General features: G+C 35.2%; 1 protein-coding gene across 1 annotated transcript in view; it reads right to left on the minus strand.

Annotated features, from left to right (window-relative positions):
* The window catches only part of ME1 (malic enzyme 1), a 286,728-nt gene that overhangs the window by 203,317 nt on the left and 61,960 nt on the right, over positions 1–21,451 (minus strand). Inside the window, 1 exon segment of the mRNA XM_069065073.1 lies at positions 18,323–18,472. Within this exon segment, the coding sequence (XP_068921174.1) occupies positions 18,323–18,472 (150 nt within the window).

The raw sequence follows: 21,451 nt of genomic DNA on the forward strand, positions 1-21,451 counted from the left end.
CAAAGGACAGTGATTATAGATTTCTTGGTGAGATTTTTCTTATTGCTACAGGCTTTATCACTCCAAGATTCCTCAGTACTTTTTAAATGTATTTTCTCAAATTCCTTTTAAATAAAACAAAAAAGAAATTTCTGGGTTGGGGATGAAGGAAAAGAAAGATGCATTCTTTCTTTTATACCATCCCTCTGTTTTCTTCTTAATTTCCCTAACACCTCAATAGAAAAGATAAAAATTATCCCCACACTCTGAAAACAAATCCTTATGTTGTTTTAGGCATGCCTTTTTGTTCTGTTTTTGTCAATAAGTTAGTAATTTTCCCTTTTCCCTGCTCCAAACAAATTTTTCTTATTGTCAGTTTAGTGGTATTAGAAACTTAAAAACAACTGCATTTCTCTTAACAGTTGAGGTAGACTCTGAAAATGAAAAACATTAAAAAAAATTACTTGATACAAACTGTTTTGGATAAGATATGCCATCTTTAACCACAGACTCATTTTTGGAACAAAAAAGTTAACAAGGTTTTAAACCAAAATTTAAAATAGTTTCAAAGCATTCTCATGAGAAGAAGAGCATTTTCTAGTTTTTTTGCCTTTGAAACAAAAAAAAATCCAATCTGATAACATATTTTACTTAGCAATGAGTGGGATGAGAGGCTTTTGAAAGAAAGAAAATCTAACATTGTGGTTGAAAATAGGTCTACTCTAAAAGTTTATCATAGGTTTAAATTTTAGGAAACAGTTCTGAATTAGAGTGAGAGAGAGGAAATATTAAATAGGTTGGTATTGACAGGATTAAACTTAACAGAAAAAAAAAGTCCACAGCTCTACAAAAAAAGTTTATGCTCCAATTATTCAGAATACAAGTATAAGAATTTGGAGAGAATTTTGATGAAATGAGGGAATTAACTAATGATCCATTACCAAGACAATGCTGAGATTTGTACTTTCTGGTGAATATACAGTACATTCTTAGTTCCTGCCTGATACCAATTCAACAAGTGAAACTTTGGAAACCTCTGTTCTAGTCATGTATGATTAAGGACTAGTACTACGTGATGATGAAGTCTTCTAACAGGCTACAGAGTTAAAAGAGATGATTCAGGAGATTCTGAGATATAATGGAGTATGAATACAAAAGAGATAATAAGCCTTTCCCACTCATCACCACCCCCCATTCTTCAATCTCTTTTCCTTGGTGATTAGAACAACTGTTTAGAGAAGCTGGATGGGAAAAAGAAGAACTGCCCTACTTTTGACAGTTGCTATGTATATGTTAGCATGTGGCTCGTCTCTCTTGTATTTGCTCTTTCCTGATTTTAAGCAAATAAACATTACAATATGGAATGTTAACCTTGTAAGTTTAGGAGATCCTATGGTCTCATCATTATCATAAGAGGTCCCACAAACAAATCGAGTCAGTAGCAGTAGCCACAGGTGTCAATAGGTAACAGAGGGGGAGGAGTAAAGATGGTGGAGTAGAAACAGGACTCCCATGGGGCTCCCGCTTCCACCTCCTCCAATTCATGTAAAAGGAGACTCTGAACAAACTTTAGACCTACAGAACCCACAAAATGACACAGAGAAGCTAATCTCCCACTGAGCACAGCCTGGCAGGCCGGCAGGGAGCAGCCAGCTTAGCACTCTGGGAGACGACCCCAGCCCCGTGCTAGCCAGAGGTTTCAGCCCCAGAGTAGGCCTGACCAGCCGCTGGCTGGAAGGACTTCAGATCACCAGCAGCCGTGAAGGTTTCCAGAATTACCAACCCACAGATGCTAAGGACAAAGTGAGAAGTCAGTGCAGTGTGAACTTTGTGAACCGGGAGATCAGGAGTGCAGTCTGGCCTTTATCCCTTGGAGAGAGAAGTGTCTAAGGTGCTGCTGTCCTGCAGCCGCTGCCACATGGCTGCTTCAGAGCTCCTGGTCTGCAGATTATAGGGGGACCAAGCGACCAGACTGAGGGGTAATAGCTCTTGCTTTAACCTGCTTGGATCTGGATTATGGTCTAGGGTGGAGGTCCTGGAGTATGTGACCAGTTTGCCAGAACATGTGAAGGCTTCAGAGAGGGCACCCAACAAACAGCTCCAGCAGCTTAGAAAACCCCAGCGACTGCGACAAAGCTCCCCTCTCTGGCAGCAAAGTTCTACTGTGCCAAAAAGCTCAAAAGTCAAGTAATTGTGTGGCAACATAAGCAAACGAGAGAAGCAAGGCAAGCACAGTGGTCCGACTTTGGATTCCTCTTTTGGGGACAAGAAAGATCAAAGCATGGAACAGGAGGAAGACAGCCAAGTCATAACTACTGCACCAGAAGCTTCCAAGAAAAGAATAAGCTGCTTACAGGCCATAGAGGAGTTTAAGAAGGATTTTGAAAACCAAATAAGAGAAGTGGAGGAAAAATTGGGAAGAGAAATGAGAATGATGCAAGAAAATTATAAAATGAGAGTCAACCACCTGACTGAAGAAAATAACACCTTAAAAAATAGACTAACACAAATGGCAAAAGAGGCTCAAAAAGCCAATGAGTAGAAGAATGCCTTAAAAAGCCAAATTTGCCAGATGGAAAAAGAATCTCAAAAGCTCACTGAAGAGAATCATTCCTTCAGAATTAGACTGCAGCAAATGGAAGCTAGTGACTTTATGAGAAATCAAGATACCATTAAATAGATCCAAACAAATGAAAAAAATAGAAGGCAATGTGAAATATCTCATTGGAAAAACCAGTGACCTGGAAAATAGATCCAGGAGAGATAATTTGTTTTATATATATATATATATATATATATTTTTAAGCAATCAGGGTTAAGTAACTTGCTCAAGGTTACACGGCCAGTTATTTCTGGGTGTGGTGCTGAGTATCTGAGCTCTTACTCGCTGAGCCACCTGGCCGCCCCAAGGAGAGATAATTTTAAAATTATTGGACTACCTGAAAGCCAAGATCAAAAAAGAACCTATAAATCATCCTCCAAGAAATTCTCAAGGAAAATTGCCCTGATGTCTTAGAACTACAGGGCAAAATAGAGGTTGATAGAACCCACTAATCACCTCCTGAAAAATATCCCAAAAAGAAAACTCCTAGGAATATTATAGCTAGGTTCCAGAGTTGCCAGATCAAGGAGAAAATATTACAAGCATCCAGGAAGAAACAACTTGAATATTGTGGAAACATAATCAAGATAACACAGGATCTGGCAGCTTCTACACTGAGGCTTGGAATACGATATTCTGCAGGTCAAAGGGGCTGGGATTAAAACCAAGAATCACCTACCCAGCAAAACTGAGTATCATGTTTCAGGGGAAAATATGGTCATTCAATGGAATAGAGGACTTTCAAGCATTCTTGATGAAAAAACCAGAGTTGAATAGAAAATTTGACATTCAGATATAAGAAGCAAGAGAAGCATGAGAAGGTAAACAAGGAAAAGAAATCATAAGGAACTTATCAAAGTTGAAGTACTTACATTCCTACATGGAAAAATGGTAATTGTACATACATATATATAAGTATCCATCCATATATATGTCTATATAGGAGGGTATATGGGCATATGAATACATATGTGAGTATGTGTATATATGTGTATAGGTATACATAGACAGAGGGCACAGGACCAGTTGAATAGGAAGGGATGATGCTTAAAAGGTGAAATTAAGAGGTGAGAGAGGAACATAATGAGAGGACATGGGGAGAGACAGAATGGGGTAAATTATTTCATATAGAAGAGGCAAAGGAAAACTGTTACAATGCAGGGGAAGAACAGAAAGGCAAAAGGGAATAAGTCAACCTTATTCTCAATGAATTTGGCTTAGGTAGGGAATGACATACACATTAAATAGGGTTTCTTACCCTACAGAAGAGTAGGGGGGAAGGGGATGAGAGGGAGGATGATGGAAGGGAGGATAGGCTGGGGGGAGGGAAGTTGGAAGCACCTACTTTTGAAAAGGAACAGGATCAAAGTAGAGAAGAGAACAAGTGGGGGTGGGATAGGATGGAGGGGAAATATAGTCAGTCTTTCACAATATATCCACTATGGAAATGTTTTGCATAGCTATACATGTACAACCTGTATTGAATTACTTATCTTCCCAGTAAGGGTGGGTGACGAGGGAGGAAGGGAAAGAATCTAGAATTCAAAGTTTTAAAATCAAATGTTTTAAAACATATATATTATTATTACATTTTTTACATGCAACTGGGAAATAAGATATACAGGCACTGGGGCACCGAGATACAACGTGCCCTACTGGGAAGTTGGAGGGGGTATGGGGAAAGATATGGGAGAGAGCAGATTGGGGGAGGGGATATTCAGTGGGATCGCTGCTTCGGAGTAGTGGGTAGGGGAAAAATGGGGAGAAAATTTATAACTCAAAATCTTGTGGAAATGAATGATATAAAGTAAAAAACAAAAAAATAAACTACAAAAAAATAACTTAGCAGTAACCTTGATTACAATGTTCTAAGGCAACAATACTATGGACATTTCAATATCTGGAGAGATTTCAGAGTAGCAGCAGAGTGGTCTAGCTATCAGCAGCCAAAGCCTGTGAGGAGCCAGGGCTAGAGTCAAGCAACCTGCCCAGTCTATCACAGCACCAGCTGGGCCTATTGAGGAGCCGTCTCAGCAGCTGGCGACCTGGCTGACTTGGTCCAGAAGTGAATAACCCATCCAGCTGAGAGCTCTGTCTAATGGAAGTCTGTCTAATGGAAGTCCCATGAAGGGAGAAAAGGACTTCAAAGGTCAAGAATCAGGAGGTACTCTTTGGCCAGATGTGTTCTTTAAACATGTGCCCATCACCATTGTATTTTATGTTTGAGAAGGTAGGCAGATAGAGTCCTGGACCTGGAGTCAAGAAGAGACAAAGTTCAAATCCAGCCTCAGATACTCCCTATCTATGTGACCTTGGGCAAATCAGTCTCAGCACCTGTCCTGCCAATGAAAGCTGAAGTGCCCAGTTGGGGTACTATACTGACAGGGACTAGCTCCATTTAAAGTCATATAACTTCTGTTTGCTTTAATCGACTGAAGAAGGAAATGGCAAACCACTCCAGTATCCTCATCAAGGAAACTCCACGGACAGTATGGTCCACAGAGGCAGGAAGAGTAGGACATGACTGAGCAATTGAACGACAAATCTCCATTAAAAAGTCATGTTAACTTTTGTTTAAATATCCTTCAAAATTAATTCTGCCATAAGCTTTGATTTGTACCTAGAAGGCAGTCCATATCAGAAAGCAAAGATCTGAGACTGTGAATTGAATACTAGGGGGCAACCTAAACTGAAAAGAAAAAGTACTCTATTTAAATCACCAGGTAATCTTAAATTATACTAAATACCTGGCACTTACTATTAGGAGAGAGAAGATTTTTAAAAGCATCTTCTGAATTTAAAAAAAGCACAAAGTTTCATGTTGCTGACACAGAGACACATCTAGTATTTATATGGTCAGGAGACATGAAAGAGAGAGAGAAGTTACATGAAGAGAAGGGTGCTGAAGACTCTCTCTTTCTCAATAGTAATTCTTCCTCAGGTATCTGGGTGAGGAAGATTAAGAAAGCAGTGAAGATAACAAGGAAACAATAAAGAGAGGAACTTAATTCTAAGTGAAAGCAAATTATGGGCAAGACCAGAAACTCAAAATAAATCAAGTTAGAAAAAAAATCAAGAGTTTTTCTATTTGAAGTCTTACATGGAAAGATGAACTTATCCAGGAATAGTTAGAGATTAGTGAAAAGGTCCAAATTATAGTATATTTCCTCTACCCCCTGAGTATAATTTATATATTTAAAACTTGCTTTCTACATTTGCCATTTTTAGTATCTATTTTTAATGTTGCTATGGTCAACTGTATTAATAAAGAAGCCTGCTGTATACAAAAATGGTATTCCTGAAATGCACCAGAGAGAACAGAGAGAGGTTCTAGGGCAATACAGACAAGTGAGACTAGTTTAGAATTGTGATAAACTTAGTATATGCTTAATGAAAAAAGCTGCATGTAAATGAGACAAAGTTTCTTTCACATGTAATACTCTTTCGATTCTTTTACACTGAAATTTAAGACCTTCACAAAGTCTTCTGGCTTCAGTCTGCCTTTCCAAGCTTATTTTTGAACATTTACCTTCACACATTCTATGTTCCAGTCAAAATGGCCCACTTAATACTCCCCAAACTTTATGCTCCATCTCCTATGTCTGTTTGTTTTTAGCAGGTTAGCCACGTGTGTGGAATGTCATTTTTCTTCACTTCCTCCTCTTAGAATTTCTAAGAGCTTGTGTGCTTCTTCCTATAGAAAGTGTTTTCTGATCCCCAGTTGTTAATATCCTTCCCCTCTTCAAATAATCACATGCATGTACTTCTCTGTTTATATACTCTAATCCCTTGTTGAATGTAAAGCACTTCAAGGACAGAGTTCATGTTTTTACTTTGTATGTCCAAGACACTCAGACTTACAAATATTAGGTATTTAATGAATGCTGTTGGACTGTATCAGAACTGAAGATGTTTAGCCTGAGGAAGAGAAGATGCGATGGGAGCACAGAGGGCTCATAACTAGGAAGATGAAAGCCTATAATGTGGAAAAATGATTATATGTCTTGTTTCTGGCTGCAAGGGGTATCACTAGGGGTACTGCATGGAAGTTTCAAAGAAAAAAATACATACTTGAAGTAATGAAAAGCTTCTGAACAATCAGAACTATGCAAAAGCTAAATTGGCTGCCTAGGGAGGTAGCAGTTGTCTACTTCGTTAGAAATTTTCAAAGGAAAGGCTGCTTAACAACTTGTCCAGTAAGTTAAAAAGGATATTTTTTTATCTGGGATAGACTAACTAGATGGTAACTGAGGTTCCCTTCCAACTCTGAAATACATAAATTCTATTATAAGGATGGGAGAGTTATCTTTATCAGATAACCATACCTACTGGCTTGGCTTTTGTATATGCCACATAGTAACAAACAAGATATCACCATTCCCATGATGATAGTTTGCCCTAATTTTGGGCAAAGAACCTAGAGAGAAATTACCTCCTGAGAGGTTATTTGTGAATAACCTAACTTGTGAACTAAAACCTACCTATAAAGAAATAACAGCAGTATTACATAAAGTAATCGTTTTAATGCCATTAAAGTTGTTTTCTTAGGATTTTTCTCAAGAATGCATTTTATTTGTGATAAAAAAAACAACTTAAAACATATCAAATAGGGGTGGCTAGGTCACGCAGTGAATACAGCACCAGCCCTGGAGTTAGGAGGACCTAAGTTCAAATCCAGCCTCAGACACTTGACACACTTACTAGCCATGTGACCTTGGGCAAGTCACAACCCCAACTGTCCTCCAAAAAGCAAAAAAACAAAACAAAACCCCAAAACCCAAACATATCAATAGCATATTACCTGAAATACACTTAACCAATTTTCTTAATTATCCATACACTTGGTTTAAACTTAAATCTATGCTATCTGAGTGTTCCACAGAATATATCACTAAGTTATTTTTGGATTCTTTATTTCAATTTCCATTTAACTTTTCTACATTTATAGTCACTAAATAGACTGAAGGAACTGCTGTTTTATAGTTTTTAAGGCTATTTATAATAAAAGATAAATTAACTTAAGAAACATTTATATGTTTATGCATACTTTTAGACAATCTTATATAGGTTTTGATGTCAGGAATTTATTTTAAAATGACATCCAGGTTTTTTCAATTCTTCAAATGTTTTCCTAATTAAGGCTGTGCTTATGAAAAAAAGATAGTCTGATATTTGAAATTTAATTTATGAACATTCTGAATTTCAATTACTGAAGAGGATAGGAGTCTATATATCATTTCAATTATAAAAATATAAGAAACAGAATGGTACAGTGGACAGAATGCTAAACTTGGCAGTCAAGAAGTACTGGGTTCAAAATTCACTTTTCACATTAAATAGATATGTGAGCATGGGCCAGTCAATTTGCCTCTTTGAGATTATTTTTCTATCTGTAAAAAATGAGATTATCATTCTTTTAGTACTTATATCATAGGGTCATTGTAAGGTTCCAATAAAATAATGTATTTTGTAATAAAGTTTTCTAACTTTAAAATGCTTTTGTCAATTAGTACTATAATTATTAAACTAGTCATATAAATATTAAAAAGATAATGTTTTCCACTGTAAGAAAAGAGATGTTTATATACAACTGTCAATTCAAGTTAATTTCAAGTCAAAGGCGTCATCAGTGTTTTCAGAAAAAAAAAAAACAGAAATGCTGGTCTCTGACTAAAATACTGAAATGATAGTTATTATAGTCATAAATATAGCAGATGCAAGAACCATATGCTATTCCAGGCTCTCCAACCAACTTGATTTATATCATGTTAAAATATACAAAGATGGATGATATCAATACTTAACCTTACAACAGGAAAAAACAAATATAATACACACACATATGCACATATGTGTTTATATTTATATAATACACTAAAGGGTTTTTTTTGCAACACATGCTTATTTATAAATATGCTTTTAATGAGGATAATTTAAAAAGTCACCCATTTCAGGCTTTAAGATAATAAACAGAAAAAATTTTATGAAGAAAAAATTATTCTCTGTCTTCTAACTTCCTTTGAAATTGAAATAAGATGAAAGTTCACGCCAGTTTTATGAGATTAGGTCCCCCATTTGTCTTCCTTTTCTTCCCTACTGTATTTCTTTTTACCTTCCTTTCCTTTCTTCTAAGATCATTAAAACATAACAAAACCACTCTTATTTAATAATCTAAGACCCCTTAAACATCTTACAATTAGTATCAATCAGCACAATGTCATCTACAAATGGAAAAATCTAGAAAACCTTGCCATTTATAAGAAGTCTCCTCTTCAATTTAGACTTTGTATAAAACATTGTCCATGACACTGACAAACAGCTTTAGTGAGAATACAACTTCCCACTTTATTTCATTTAAGATCTATAATCATAAAGGATCGTTAAACAAAATAACTGCTAATTATTTCAATATCGAATTTTAAAAGATCTTAATATACGCAAGAGAAACACCTTCATAGGAGAGTTTTTTAAAAATAAGTTTTTTGTGAAAGACGTGGCTACTCTGATCAATACAATGACTCAAGACAATTCCAAAGGACTCATAATGAAAAATGCTATCCATCTCCAGAATGAGAACCGATGAACTCTGAGTGTAAATTAAAGTATAATTTTCTCACATTTATTTTTTTGTTGCTTTTCTTGTGATACAGATAATATGGAAATATGTTTTGCATGATTTCACATGTGTAACTGATATAATTTTGCTTGCCTTCTCAGTGAGGAAGAGGTGAGAGGGAGGAAATTTAGAACTCAAAAGAAAAGAATGCTTTTATATATTATTATATATAATAAATTATATAAATAATAATGTTTTAAGAAATGAAGCTATATTTCTTCTACCAAGGCAAACGCTTTTATTTCTGGTAGCAAACAAAAAATAGACACAGTGAGATTTGCATTTCTCTATGCTTCTCAATCATCTGAGCACAAATATGCCTGTACTGTAGAAAATCATCTGCAAGACCCTAATTTTTCCTTTTTCACACTTTTATAAAATTTATTAAAAAATAGCCTTCTCTTCTTATCCTAATTTCCTCTCTACCCCCACCCCCAAACCTGAGAACTGCAAAAAACAAAATTCCTGTTGCAAATATGTATTGTCAAGCAAAAACAAATTTTCACATTGGCCACACACACACACACACACACACACACACACACACACAAATATTTTTCATTCCATACTCTGAATTGTAATTGTCATTCACCTCACTATCAGGAGATGGGTACCATGTTTCTTCATTAGTTCTCTGGAATCATTGCTGATCATTACAATGATGAGAGAGATCCTAATTCTTTCAAAGTTGTTTATCTTTACCATATTATTGTCATCATATAAACTGTTCTCCTGGTTCTATTCACTTCGCTATTTATCAGCTCATACAAATCTTCCCAAGATTATCTGAAACCATCCCATTCATCATTTCTTACAAAGCAATTGTATTCTACCATATTTATATATTATAACTTGTTCAATCATTCCCCAGGTACCCATTCTTTGATACCTCAAAAAGACTACAAATAATTCTGGCCACGAGTTTGTAGACTAATCCCTTTTAAAATTTATCCTCTAATTCCCCTTTCTCCTTTTCCCCCTTTCCCTCCCACTTCTCTGTTGAGTGAGAGATATTTCTATACACAACTATGTGTGTGTGTGTGTATATATATATATATATATAAACACACAGAGATATATATGTATGTATGTATTCTTTCCTCCTCTGATCAGTTCAATAGGTTCAATATTCAAGTGTCAGATGCTCCCCCCACCCCTTTTTCCAAATTTGTACAGATGTATACTTGTACACACTACATAAGATAATTTCCCCTAATATTTATCTTCTCATGATGTATTGTACTTCCCCTCTCTTCCCATTCTTAAGACCATCAAGATCACTCCTAGATCTTTTTCATTTAAATCAGACTTCCTCCATGACACGTATCCCCCATTTTATTCAGAAGTGGCAATGTAACATCTCCCAATATTTTGAATGTAAGCAGTTTATCCTTTTTAACCTTTTATGATTGTTCATTTGTGTTCACTTTTTTAATGTTTTCCTTAACTCCTGTGTTTGAACTTCATAGTTTCTACACAGCTCTAGTCTTTTCATCTGGAATGCTTGGAAATCCTCTATTTCATTAAAGATTCATTTTTTTTCTTTGTAAGATTATGCTCAGTTTTGCTAAGTTAGTTATTTATGGCTATAAACCTATATCCTTTGTCTTCTGGAATATCATATTCCAAGCTCTCCACTCCTTAAAGTGTTGGCTGCTAAATCATGTGTGATTTTTATTGTGGCTCCTTGATATGTGAATTCCTTCTTTCTGTTAGAAGTGTTTTGTTTTTTTCTTTTCTTTGATCTGGAAGGTCAGGGTTTGGACTATAATATTTCTGGTAGTTTTCATCTGATGGATTCTTTCTATCTCCACGTTACATTCTACTTCTAAGAAATCTGGACTGTTTTCTTTTATGATGTTGAGACACTTTTGTTTTGAGGTGTTCAAGTGGTCCAAGGATTCTTGAATTTTTTTTTCCTCAATCATTTTTTCCAGATCAATTGTTTCTGCTATGAGATATTTTGCATTTTCTATTTTTTTTTCAATTTTTCACTTTATTTTAATGGTTCTCTTTGTTTCATGGAGTCACTGAATAACTAATTTTCAGGAAATTTGTTGTTTGGGCAAGATTTTGTACCTCTTGTGGGGCCAAGCTGTTAATTCTTCTTCCATCCTTTCTTCCACAATTCTCATTTCTTTTCCAATTTTTTAAAAACATTTTCCTGAGTTGTGAGCCATACTACTACTGTTTGCTACTGAACTTGCTCTTCTCTTGGTACACTGCTTAGGGCCTACAACTTCTCCTTCCCCCAGAAAGGAATATCCCTTCTAGAAAGAGATTCCCACTTCAGTCCAACCTGGATATGTGACTGAGAATTGGGTAGTAGATAACAAAGGTGTTGGTTGGTACCTGTTGCTGTTGTGGTACCGGTGTATTGATCTGGGACCTCCTCTTTCCCTAGTCCACCTCCCCTTCATGCTTCAAGTTGCAAATTCCCAGTCAGATCCCTTCCCCAGTGTCCAGATGTCCAGACCCATAGTGCAATCCTGCAGTTAGGGCCCCGTTATTAAGCAAAATGCAATTGAGGTTACTATAGAAGTAACTTTCCAACATCCTGATGAGCCTCACTTTCACCCCTAGAACATACAGGCTTCTTCCAAGACTTTTGTTACTACCCTAAAAGAGCGCAGAATGACAGACACTCTTGGAAAGAAAATTGAGTCCTGCAGTTGCTCTTTCTATTCCTTCCACAGAGGTCTCTCTATTGTTCTAGCAACTTACAATAAATAGCGGAAGGCAAAGTCCAGGTCTTTTGCTGCCCTATATGTCATGCATGACATAGTCTTTTCCTGCTCTTCCCAAGAGACTGGCATTACAAAGGAAATCCATTGGAAGAACTGATTACAGGATCCTCTTCTCTCCATGAGGCTGGATCTGCCCTGGAATTCCTTCTTCTTCCTTTACAAATCCTAGAATTCTCTAAGTCTGGCACTGCTCAGGAAATCTCCTTTTATCTCTGAAAGACTGTGATTTAGGAACTCCCACTATTTGGATATACAGGAGGGTTTTCTTGTTGTCTTCTGATACTACACTTAACAACCTTAATATGTCTCTGCTACCACCTCCCCAGAGTTGGGTCCACACATTCACATCTTAAAAACTTAAAAAGAGTCCAGAAGCTCTTCCTGGCATCTAGCAATCCCTTAAGCCAAAAGGTTTCCATCTCTGAGGTGAAGAAGGTGATGGTCAGTCAGTCACTGTGGGATTATGCCAATATACAGGCATTCCCTATAGACCAAATTCCTGCCCTCAAATCTCTGGTCTCTGACTTATCCTTAGTTCTCTCAAGACTTGACCAAAAAGGGAAAATGGAAAAAGAATTGACACTGCAATAAGCTGTTTATAAGCTTTGCACAAAGGAGCAGCTCCAACCGACAATAGTCTAAGTCAATCAACAAATCCTCAATAAATCCACAACAACCCAAGACAATCAATTTATTCCAGAGATGAAACCAAGGAAACAGCCTCATCCTCACTGAGGTAATGGTGAGCATGTTATAGTAGATGTCCTCCAAGTCACTCAATAAAGCTCAAAAGGCCAGTCCAGACAATCACAAGCTCACAACTCTGTAATTTCATTAAATGGATCAGGGAACTGATGAAATGAACAACTCCCTATACCTCTATATTATGGATCACTTTATATCATTTATCATCATTCATTCCACTGTCTATTTATTTATACCATAAACTATCCTTTGTTAAAGGACAGCTTTAAGTGGCATGGTAGAGTACTGGACCTAGAATGAGAACGACACATCTTGCTGAGTTCAAACCTGACCTCAGACACTTACTAGCTGAGTGATCCTAGGCAAGTCACTTAACCCTGTCTGCCTCAGTTCCTTTGTAAAATGAGCTGGAGAAGGAAATGGCCAACTACTCTAATATCTTTGCCAAGAAAGCCCCAAACTGGGTCATGAAGAGTTGGACAGGACTGAAAATGATTGAACAACAACAACAAAATCCTTTGTAAATGTCTAAACTTGGGTTTTAGAAAGAGGTCCTTACCTACTTTCTTATACCATCTAAGTGCTCCACTCAACTGTCCTTAAAGTGTCTAGGCTCCCTCAAGGTGGTTTTTACTGTATATTGGGGAAATAGTTTGTTTTTCCTCTCATGACAATATGAAATTATGATGGAATTCAGAAAGAAACTAATTTGGGTTTTCTAGATAGGGAAAATGCTTGTTCAAAGTATTATGGTCTATTGATTTGGGTAAAGTCTGGCAAGAATAGTTAGAAGGTGATTGGATAAAGTGAAATTAGACTGATGTCATTTTCTGGGTGTTTCTATCTGGGATCGAAAAAGCTGAACCTTAGGAAACAATGGGTGGCACAAAAGAAGCTTATTCCTACAGAAATATTAATAGTGATATGCATGAAAATCAGTTATATTCTTTAAGGGAAGTATATGCTATAATAAGAAAATGTATCTTCACTCAAGGAAATTTTAGGAAGAAAAATCTAGGATCTGAAATCACATTAGAGCTCTGAAAAACACAAATAAGAAAATAACTGAGGAAATAATTGTTTTTCCTTTAAAGGAAAAGTGACATAATATAATGGGAAAAGTATTAGATCTAGAATGAGGAAACTAGGGTCCACATCTGAGTTTTACAACTTCTTCACTTTCTGTACTTGGGGAAATTCCATAATTTGGGAACCTTATTTTCTCAATCTGTAACATGAGCGAATTAAATTAGATGACCTTTAAGGTCACTCTGATCTTGATATACTGATTCTGGATACAAAATAAGTAACATTGGAAAGGAATGCAGGACAACTTTAGTAGTGCTATTTGGTTTCATTTATCTAATTTTTAAAAATCAGGTTTGTTATTCTAAAAGCAATGCATATTACATTATTTATATAATACTGTGATCATACCACAACTTGGATAAAATGTCTCTTTTCATCCCTTATTCCACGTGTCATGCTGAAATAGTTGAACAATGTAATATTTTTTTTAAAATACTATTAGATACTTTACCAGCATAAATATCTTTAACCTGAATGGTCTTATTGAATTACCATTGCCAGACATGCCACTAATTACTACAAAGCTTGTATCCTGGCAAGGTTTCCAGTTGGCAGAGCAAAAGAACAGCATTCCAACATTCTTGAATACTAATGCTGGCACAAAAAACCATAACAATAAGATCTTTCAATTAGATATTTCAACCATAAAAATTCTGTTTTGAGCTTTGATACAGGGTTATTAGCCTATTAGTCACTCTTTTTTTTTAATGGTAACCCTTCCTAAGAAAGGTAAAATAGAATTGATCCTTCACACTGGATTAAAAATAAATGTGATTTATTGTTGTTTTATACACAACTATTAGGGGAAAGGACAGGAAATATGGAAATGAAATTTCACTGATGTTGGAAAATTCTAGATGAGGAAACACCCTCTACCAATGCAGGTACTTTCTCTATATCCTATAGTCAGAGCTTCCAAGAACACTAAAAGATTAAGTGATTTGCCCAGGAGTCCCCCAGCTAGTATGGTTCAGAGGGGAACTTGAACCTGGGTCTTTCTGGTTCTGAGTCTGGTTACTCTATGCTATGATGCCTTTCATACAAATATTAATTTTATACAAATAACATTATAAATATACTGATATGGCATCATATTTAAAAATGCAGACCACCATTTATGTCATACAAATATAAGGTCAATTTTGAGTAAAATATACTAAAGAATTAGTTTAGTGTTTCACAATTTGACATTGCAATTATCAACCAAATTATTTTCCAATTTTGAAGAGCTGTGGAACAAAATTCCAAAAGTTTTATCTGTCCTCTATCATCAATTTTTGATAATCTATCATCTAAAGTAAAATATAAGAACCCCAAATCTTAATATTAACTTAAATCTAAGATTTAAAGTAATTATAAATGTGGTAATATTAAGGGTGAATAGAATATTGGAACTTTGGGACATTAGTTACAAGACTAAGTTATGCACCTGATATAAGAATCATTAAGCCTTAAATATAACCAACAACAATTTCCTAGGTAACTCGGTTAAGAACTAGCGAACAATGTACCTCAGATTCAGGTTCTTAAACTACAAAATATTCTATGCAACCTAACAAGCAACACTTTAAACAGATTATTTTGAAATTAAAAGTGTATAAGACTATGAAAATCTGGAAATGTTCATGGTTCAAGGAAATCTAAGGACACCTCTAGCTCTAAATCTATGACTCTGAATCTAATGACCTCTTAAGAATAATACAAAGCATATGTTACCAAACTTAGCAAAGAGTAGGTAATGTGTATCAATTTTTTAAACTAATAATAATGTAGCAGTAGTGGGGTAGGATAATTAGCCAAGTTGTTCAACTCTTTTTGCTCCCCCTTCCCCTGACTCATTGCTTAGATAAGCTTTTCAGTATAAATGTTCCTCTATCTGGAATAAGTGTATAAAAGGATCTATAATTCCCACCCTCTACCACTCACCATTTCTCTGTCTTTAGCTTTGAGTCCCCAGTCAAAGAAGGTACTTGGGCAAATCACAGAGTTAGATTTATCCCTGCTATTTCTCAGGACACATTTCCTTCTCAACTGCTTCCTCCCAGCTACATTTCTAATAAGTGCATTCAGACTATCAAAGGTCTGTGATTAACATTATTCATAAAGACAAAGTGAATAGTTAAACAAAGACCAGTGAATAGTCTTACTATGCTCCAAGTGAAAGATTTCAGGTTTGCATGAGGCAGCCCAAGAATTACTGCTTTGTGGTCTATAGACTGAGGACAGTGTTTTAGCAACACAGTATCTATCCTGACACTGTAGTCAAATCTGCTCAAATATCCTTGCTTCCAGAGTCCTGGCCACTTTCTTTACCGAAGCTGCCTCTGCAGGTACTTCTGCTATCCCAGTTCCAAGCAACTTCTCATGGCCTCCCCTTCTCCAGCTCATTGTATCTTGTATACATCTCATCAAGAGCTGAGCTCCTCATTGAGTCTCACTCCTGCTTTGACTGAACTGTCTTTTAAACATCATCACTCACCTTTTCTGGTGCTCTCTAAATTCATTTAAGGAATTTGGTCGCACCTTACAAAAGGATCATCGGTCATGAATGCATTTTTAAAATTTGTTTAACACCTCATTATCAAACCCTCTTCTGAATATTAGATCCTGAATTAAAAAAAAAAAACTTCTTTACACAAGTCACAAAATTTTAAAGCAAATAATTTATAGCAATACTACCAGCTTCAAACAAACAAAAGAACTGGGATATTACAAAGGCAGATTAAGTTTCTGCCCTTCTGCTTATTTTGATGGACAAAATAATTGGCAAAAACTATGTTTATGTATAAACTTCTTCCTGTCCGAAATGAAGCCATCTTCAATATTTCCCCTTTCTCTTAACTTTTGAATTAAATGATTCCTGGGTATAAATTCTCATCAGTTCTGTCCCATTGCTGAGTGATAATTTTGCTATCTCTTGGCCTTATACTTTTTATGTTTACAGTGCCCTACCATCCTGTTTCTATAGTCCCATACAGCTCTGCCATTTTGTGATGCTGGACACAAAGAAAAAGCAACATCAGAACACAGAAGGAAATTCTCAGCAATTTTGTAAGATAGTTCATTTTGTGGTTTTATTTCTTTAGCGCATTTTTTAAATATCAAAAGTTCAAAATCTAAGTTTTAAAAAGAATTTAACTTTTCCCCTATCATGAAATAGCAGCTTTGGAATACAAAATGTTGATGCAAAGAGGCCCAAACATCTAGCAGGAAAAAGGGAGTAACAAATTTGTTAATTATATATTCATGTCAACTAAAACTGAACTAACATCTTAACTAATCTTCTCCACAGATTAATGTTATTATTATTATTGGTAATAAGAAAAAGAAAATGTTTTATTTTCCATAAATATGCTTAAATTTCATATGATTTTTCATATTCATGTGAAATTTCATTTCATTGTATTTTGTTATGAGACTCATTCTCTGTCAATTTTAAATTCTGTTATTTGCAAATAAGGCCTTACTTAAAGGTCTAAATTAAGCCACAAGTATTTATCCTTCACCACTGAACTTAAATTAAGCAAACCCTTGATTTTCATTTTCTCCTGATACCAATAATAGCCCCTAAGAGGTTTTCAGCTATATCTTGAATGCCATACCAAGACACATTTATAAATGTTGGAGGGAAATATGGAATATCAGTGTACTTCTGTTTAGTGCACTTATTAGCCAATTTGACAATCTTTTGGTAAATAATGTTTTCCATGACAGTAATTTATGAAATTATTTGCATTTTTGGCATAATACATTGGCTTAAATAAGATTTTTTTTAAAAAAGAAGAACTACAAATGAAAACTCTCAGAGTAAAGCATTTTAGTAAGTCAGCAACTTTAGGGAAAAGGATGAAACTAAAATTAAGGAAATAATGAGGAAAGGAACAGGGAAACCAGGAAAGACATTCTTTCCCTTCCTTAGATAGTAATATAGAAGTTAAAGGTAGATATAACCTTAAGATATAATCTAGTCCAGTTCTCTGATTCTACAAAAGAAAATACTGAGGTCGAGAGAGTTAAGGAACTTATCCAAGATAACACAAGTAATAAGAATATGACTCAAGATTTGAGTTCAGATGTTTTGAATCTAAATCCAGTGCCTTTTCCATTATACCATAATATCAATGGGCATACAAAACAAATTTGTAAGGATATATCTAATAATGACATATAAATCCACAAATAAGAAAAGTTTGTGGATTATCATCTTATGTCTTCTTTATTAAGAAATTTGTCTTTGAAAGAAATCTAATAATTATTTCTGACATGAAAAGATAAAGTATATGCTTTCTGTTTCCAGAAAAACTGACTTTTGACCATATTGTTCAAAACTACAAAATCAATTTTAACTAAAATTATTTTGTAAAATAATCCAACTTGTTTAAGTGAGATAACAAAATTCATCCATGTTCCTCTATTTCTACTATGTCACATAAAACGCAATTTATTGCTCCTCAGAATGTAGTTTCAATTATTCTAATTATTACAGTCTTGGATGTTAGTCGACTGCTTTTTTTTAAGCCTTCCAAAAAAAAAAAAAGTACAAAGATTTGAATTAAAGTATAAATTACACACATAATTACATACCTTGGTCTCCGAAATGCTAGGCCATATTGCTGGCAAGCCAGTCCCACTGTGGGAGTATAAACAATAGGCATGAATTTCTCAATGTCAGAAGTCAGCACTCTGTAGAAAAGCTTTTCATTTTCATCCTGAAGGCCCATTAAAAGAAGGTATCTGTGGAGAATGAAACACAATTAGATATAGATCTTAACACACCTACAAGTTAATCATAAAGTAGTTGCCAAGAAATCTAATTAAAATATTTCTTAAAGCAAATGTTCATGCTTTCTTAAATTTAGAGCATATTATGTCTGAATACTCAGTAGCAATCTATCATCTAACAAAATATGGGTAGACTTAAGGGCTGTAAAACCGAACTAGATATAAGACAAGCTAAAACTACTGCCAAAGTGACATATTAGTTTAATTAAAGCCACTTTAGCAGCATTATTTCTGTCTTTGGGTCAGCCTGCCTCAATTATATGTTGTTTCAGAAATGTGTGTATTTTTATAGGGAATTGTATTAGGTATAAGAGATAACAAAGACATAATATTCTAGTAATTCCTGTGTGGAAAAAGTAACATAAAAAAGTTAGTACATGTTTCTGTGGGCAGAATCAGTCTCCATTAAATGGACAGCCCCCTGGAAAATGTAGTTTTAGGCCTCACAAAGACATAGAATGACTGGACAGAGAGGGCAGAGACAAGCCAGCCATAAGAAATGTGTCTAGTCAGTCATCTGGGCATGCAGCTAGAGGCAGACAAGAGCAGTCTTAAAAGCAGTAGGGGAGAGGGCAATAGTTGGGAGATGATTTCCCTTCCCAGGAAACACAGAGGAAAAGAAGAGAATAAGAATTGGCAGGGAGATATTAAGACTGGTAGCTGCAACACCAATCAAGAAAACACATTACAGAGAATTTAAAGGAATTAAATCTGACTTCCTTCCTACTACCTGTTCAGGTAGCCCTTACTGATTTGACCTCCTCCCTAGTATCTCACTAGGGCAACCCAGAAACCATCTGGGCTGCTTGAGTGCTGCCATGGCCTGGATGGGATGGAAGTCACTAACTCTACTTCCTTTTGGTAAAATGGGAGATCACCATCCTTCACCATCTTTCATTCTACTACTTTCAAAGGTTCTCTAGGCTTTATTATTTTCCTCATACTTCAAACTGTCAGCACTGTCGTTTAACCTGCATGTATAACCTAGGTCTTATCATATGCCTGAACCCCTAAGATATCTAGGATTTTCCATGTATCATGTAGCACAACTTTCTTTTATAAAAGTACCAATTAAAGTTAGTGGAATCTCTGAATCAAAAGGTTTAAACATTTTAGCCACTTCTGCATAATTCTATACTGTTTTCTCAAACAGCTGTGCCAATTCACAGCTCCATCAAAAATTGTTTAATGTGACTATCTTCAAAGAACTCTTCAATAATAATATACTTACCTTTTGCTGTCTTTGTCAGTTTACAAGGTGTAAGGTAAAACCTCAGGATTCTTTTGATTTACATGTATCTTATTACTGGTGATTTAGGGCAGTCTTTAATATAGATGTTAATAGTTTGTAATTCTTTCGGAAACTGCTCATCTTTAGAACAGTTACCTACATATCTACATTTCTTACCTGAGAAATTGGATACCAAGATTTTTTTTCTCCATTCAACTGTTTCCTTTTTTATCCCAGATACATTCATTTTGTTTGCATTCAAACTTTTAAACTACATGCAATCAAAATTATCTATTTTAGTTTTTGTAATTGCTCTATTCTGGGTAATTAAACTTTATCTCTTAGCCCTCCTTGTAAAAGGTGTATGATCTGCAGATTTTTATGGTATAATCGTTAATATTCAAGTTACATATGTGTTTGGATATTGCTGTGGAATGTGGCATAAGATATTGGTCTATGCCTAATTTCTACAGGACTACTTTCTAGTTTTTCCAGCATTTTTATTAAATATGGAGATTTTTCATCAGTAATTTATATTTTCTGGTTTACTGAGCACTGGGTTACTGAGTTCCATTGCTCTGGTTCTCCCTTGTCTAATCTGTTCCATTGATCTACTTTTCTGTTAACCAATACCAAATGATTTGGAAGTGCTATTCCCCTTTAATTCTTATCTCTCTCTTAATTAGGGGCATAATTCAACAGCTAGTCACACAATATTTTCATCACAGTGTTAAAATATCCCAAATACAGAACTTTAAAAAGGAAATTCTGGGTCATTCCAAACCCCACACTCTCACTCCCTGACAAAAAAAAGTGTCCACTATCATTGTAACAATAAATTAAGAGAACCATGAGAAGAGAAGTACTGATCAAGATTTTTTCCATTTTCCTTAAATTTTTATTGATAATTTTATATTACCTTTATTATCCAATATATCTCTTTTATCTCCTACTCCTAGAGAACTCTCCCTTATGATAGATAATAAAAAAAAAAGGAAGGGGTGGTGGTGGTAACTATTCAGCAAAACTAACCAAAAAACCAAGCAAATCTGATTTTATAGGCAGTATTCCATGCCCACAGTCCCCCTCTCCTCTGCAAAAAAAGAAGGGGGATAAATTATTTAATCTTTTCCATCACAGCATTCAGTTTACATTTGTTGTTACTCTTCTTTTCATTTTTTCCATTTGTACTGTTCTGTAAAATTGGGTCATGTCGCTCATTTTATTTCTGTTCACATTATTTTGCACCAATTCACATACCTTTTAATGTTTCTTTGTGTTCTTCATATTCAACATTTCCTACAGTACAGTAATATTCCATTTCAGTCATCTACCAAAATTTGTTTAATAATCAATGAAATTACTTTGTTTCCAGTTATTTGCTACTAAGCAAAAGTGTTACAATAAATATTTTAGCATATATAATGAGAGTCTTCTTTTTTTCAATGACCTCACTGGGATAAAATGCCTAGCAGGGAGTCAAAGGACATAAATACTGCTCTATTTTTCCTTTCTAGAATAGCTGGTTCAATTTCACATTTTCACCAATTCTTCCTTTGAGAACTGTTTGTTTATAACCTTTAACCACTTATCCACTATGGAAGGGTACTATAAAGCATAGAAGGACCTTTCTCAAATACAATAAAAAGAAAATACATCCTTAGAGTCAAAAGCTTGCATTATTTGCAATAGTAAACACT

Source organism: Petaurus breviceps, unplaced genomic scaffold, assembly GCF_028583685.1.
Source record: "Petaurus breviceps papuanus isolate PSGF00001 unplaced genomic scaffold, PetGlider_PUasm1.0 90667, whole genome shotgun sequence".
Taxonomy (NCBI): domain Eukaryota; kingdom Metazoa; phylum Chordata; class Mammalia; order Diprotodontia; family Petauridae; genus Petaurus; species Petaurus breviceps.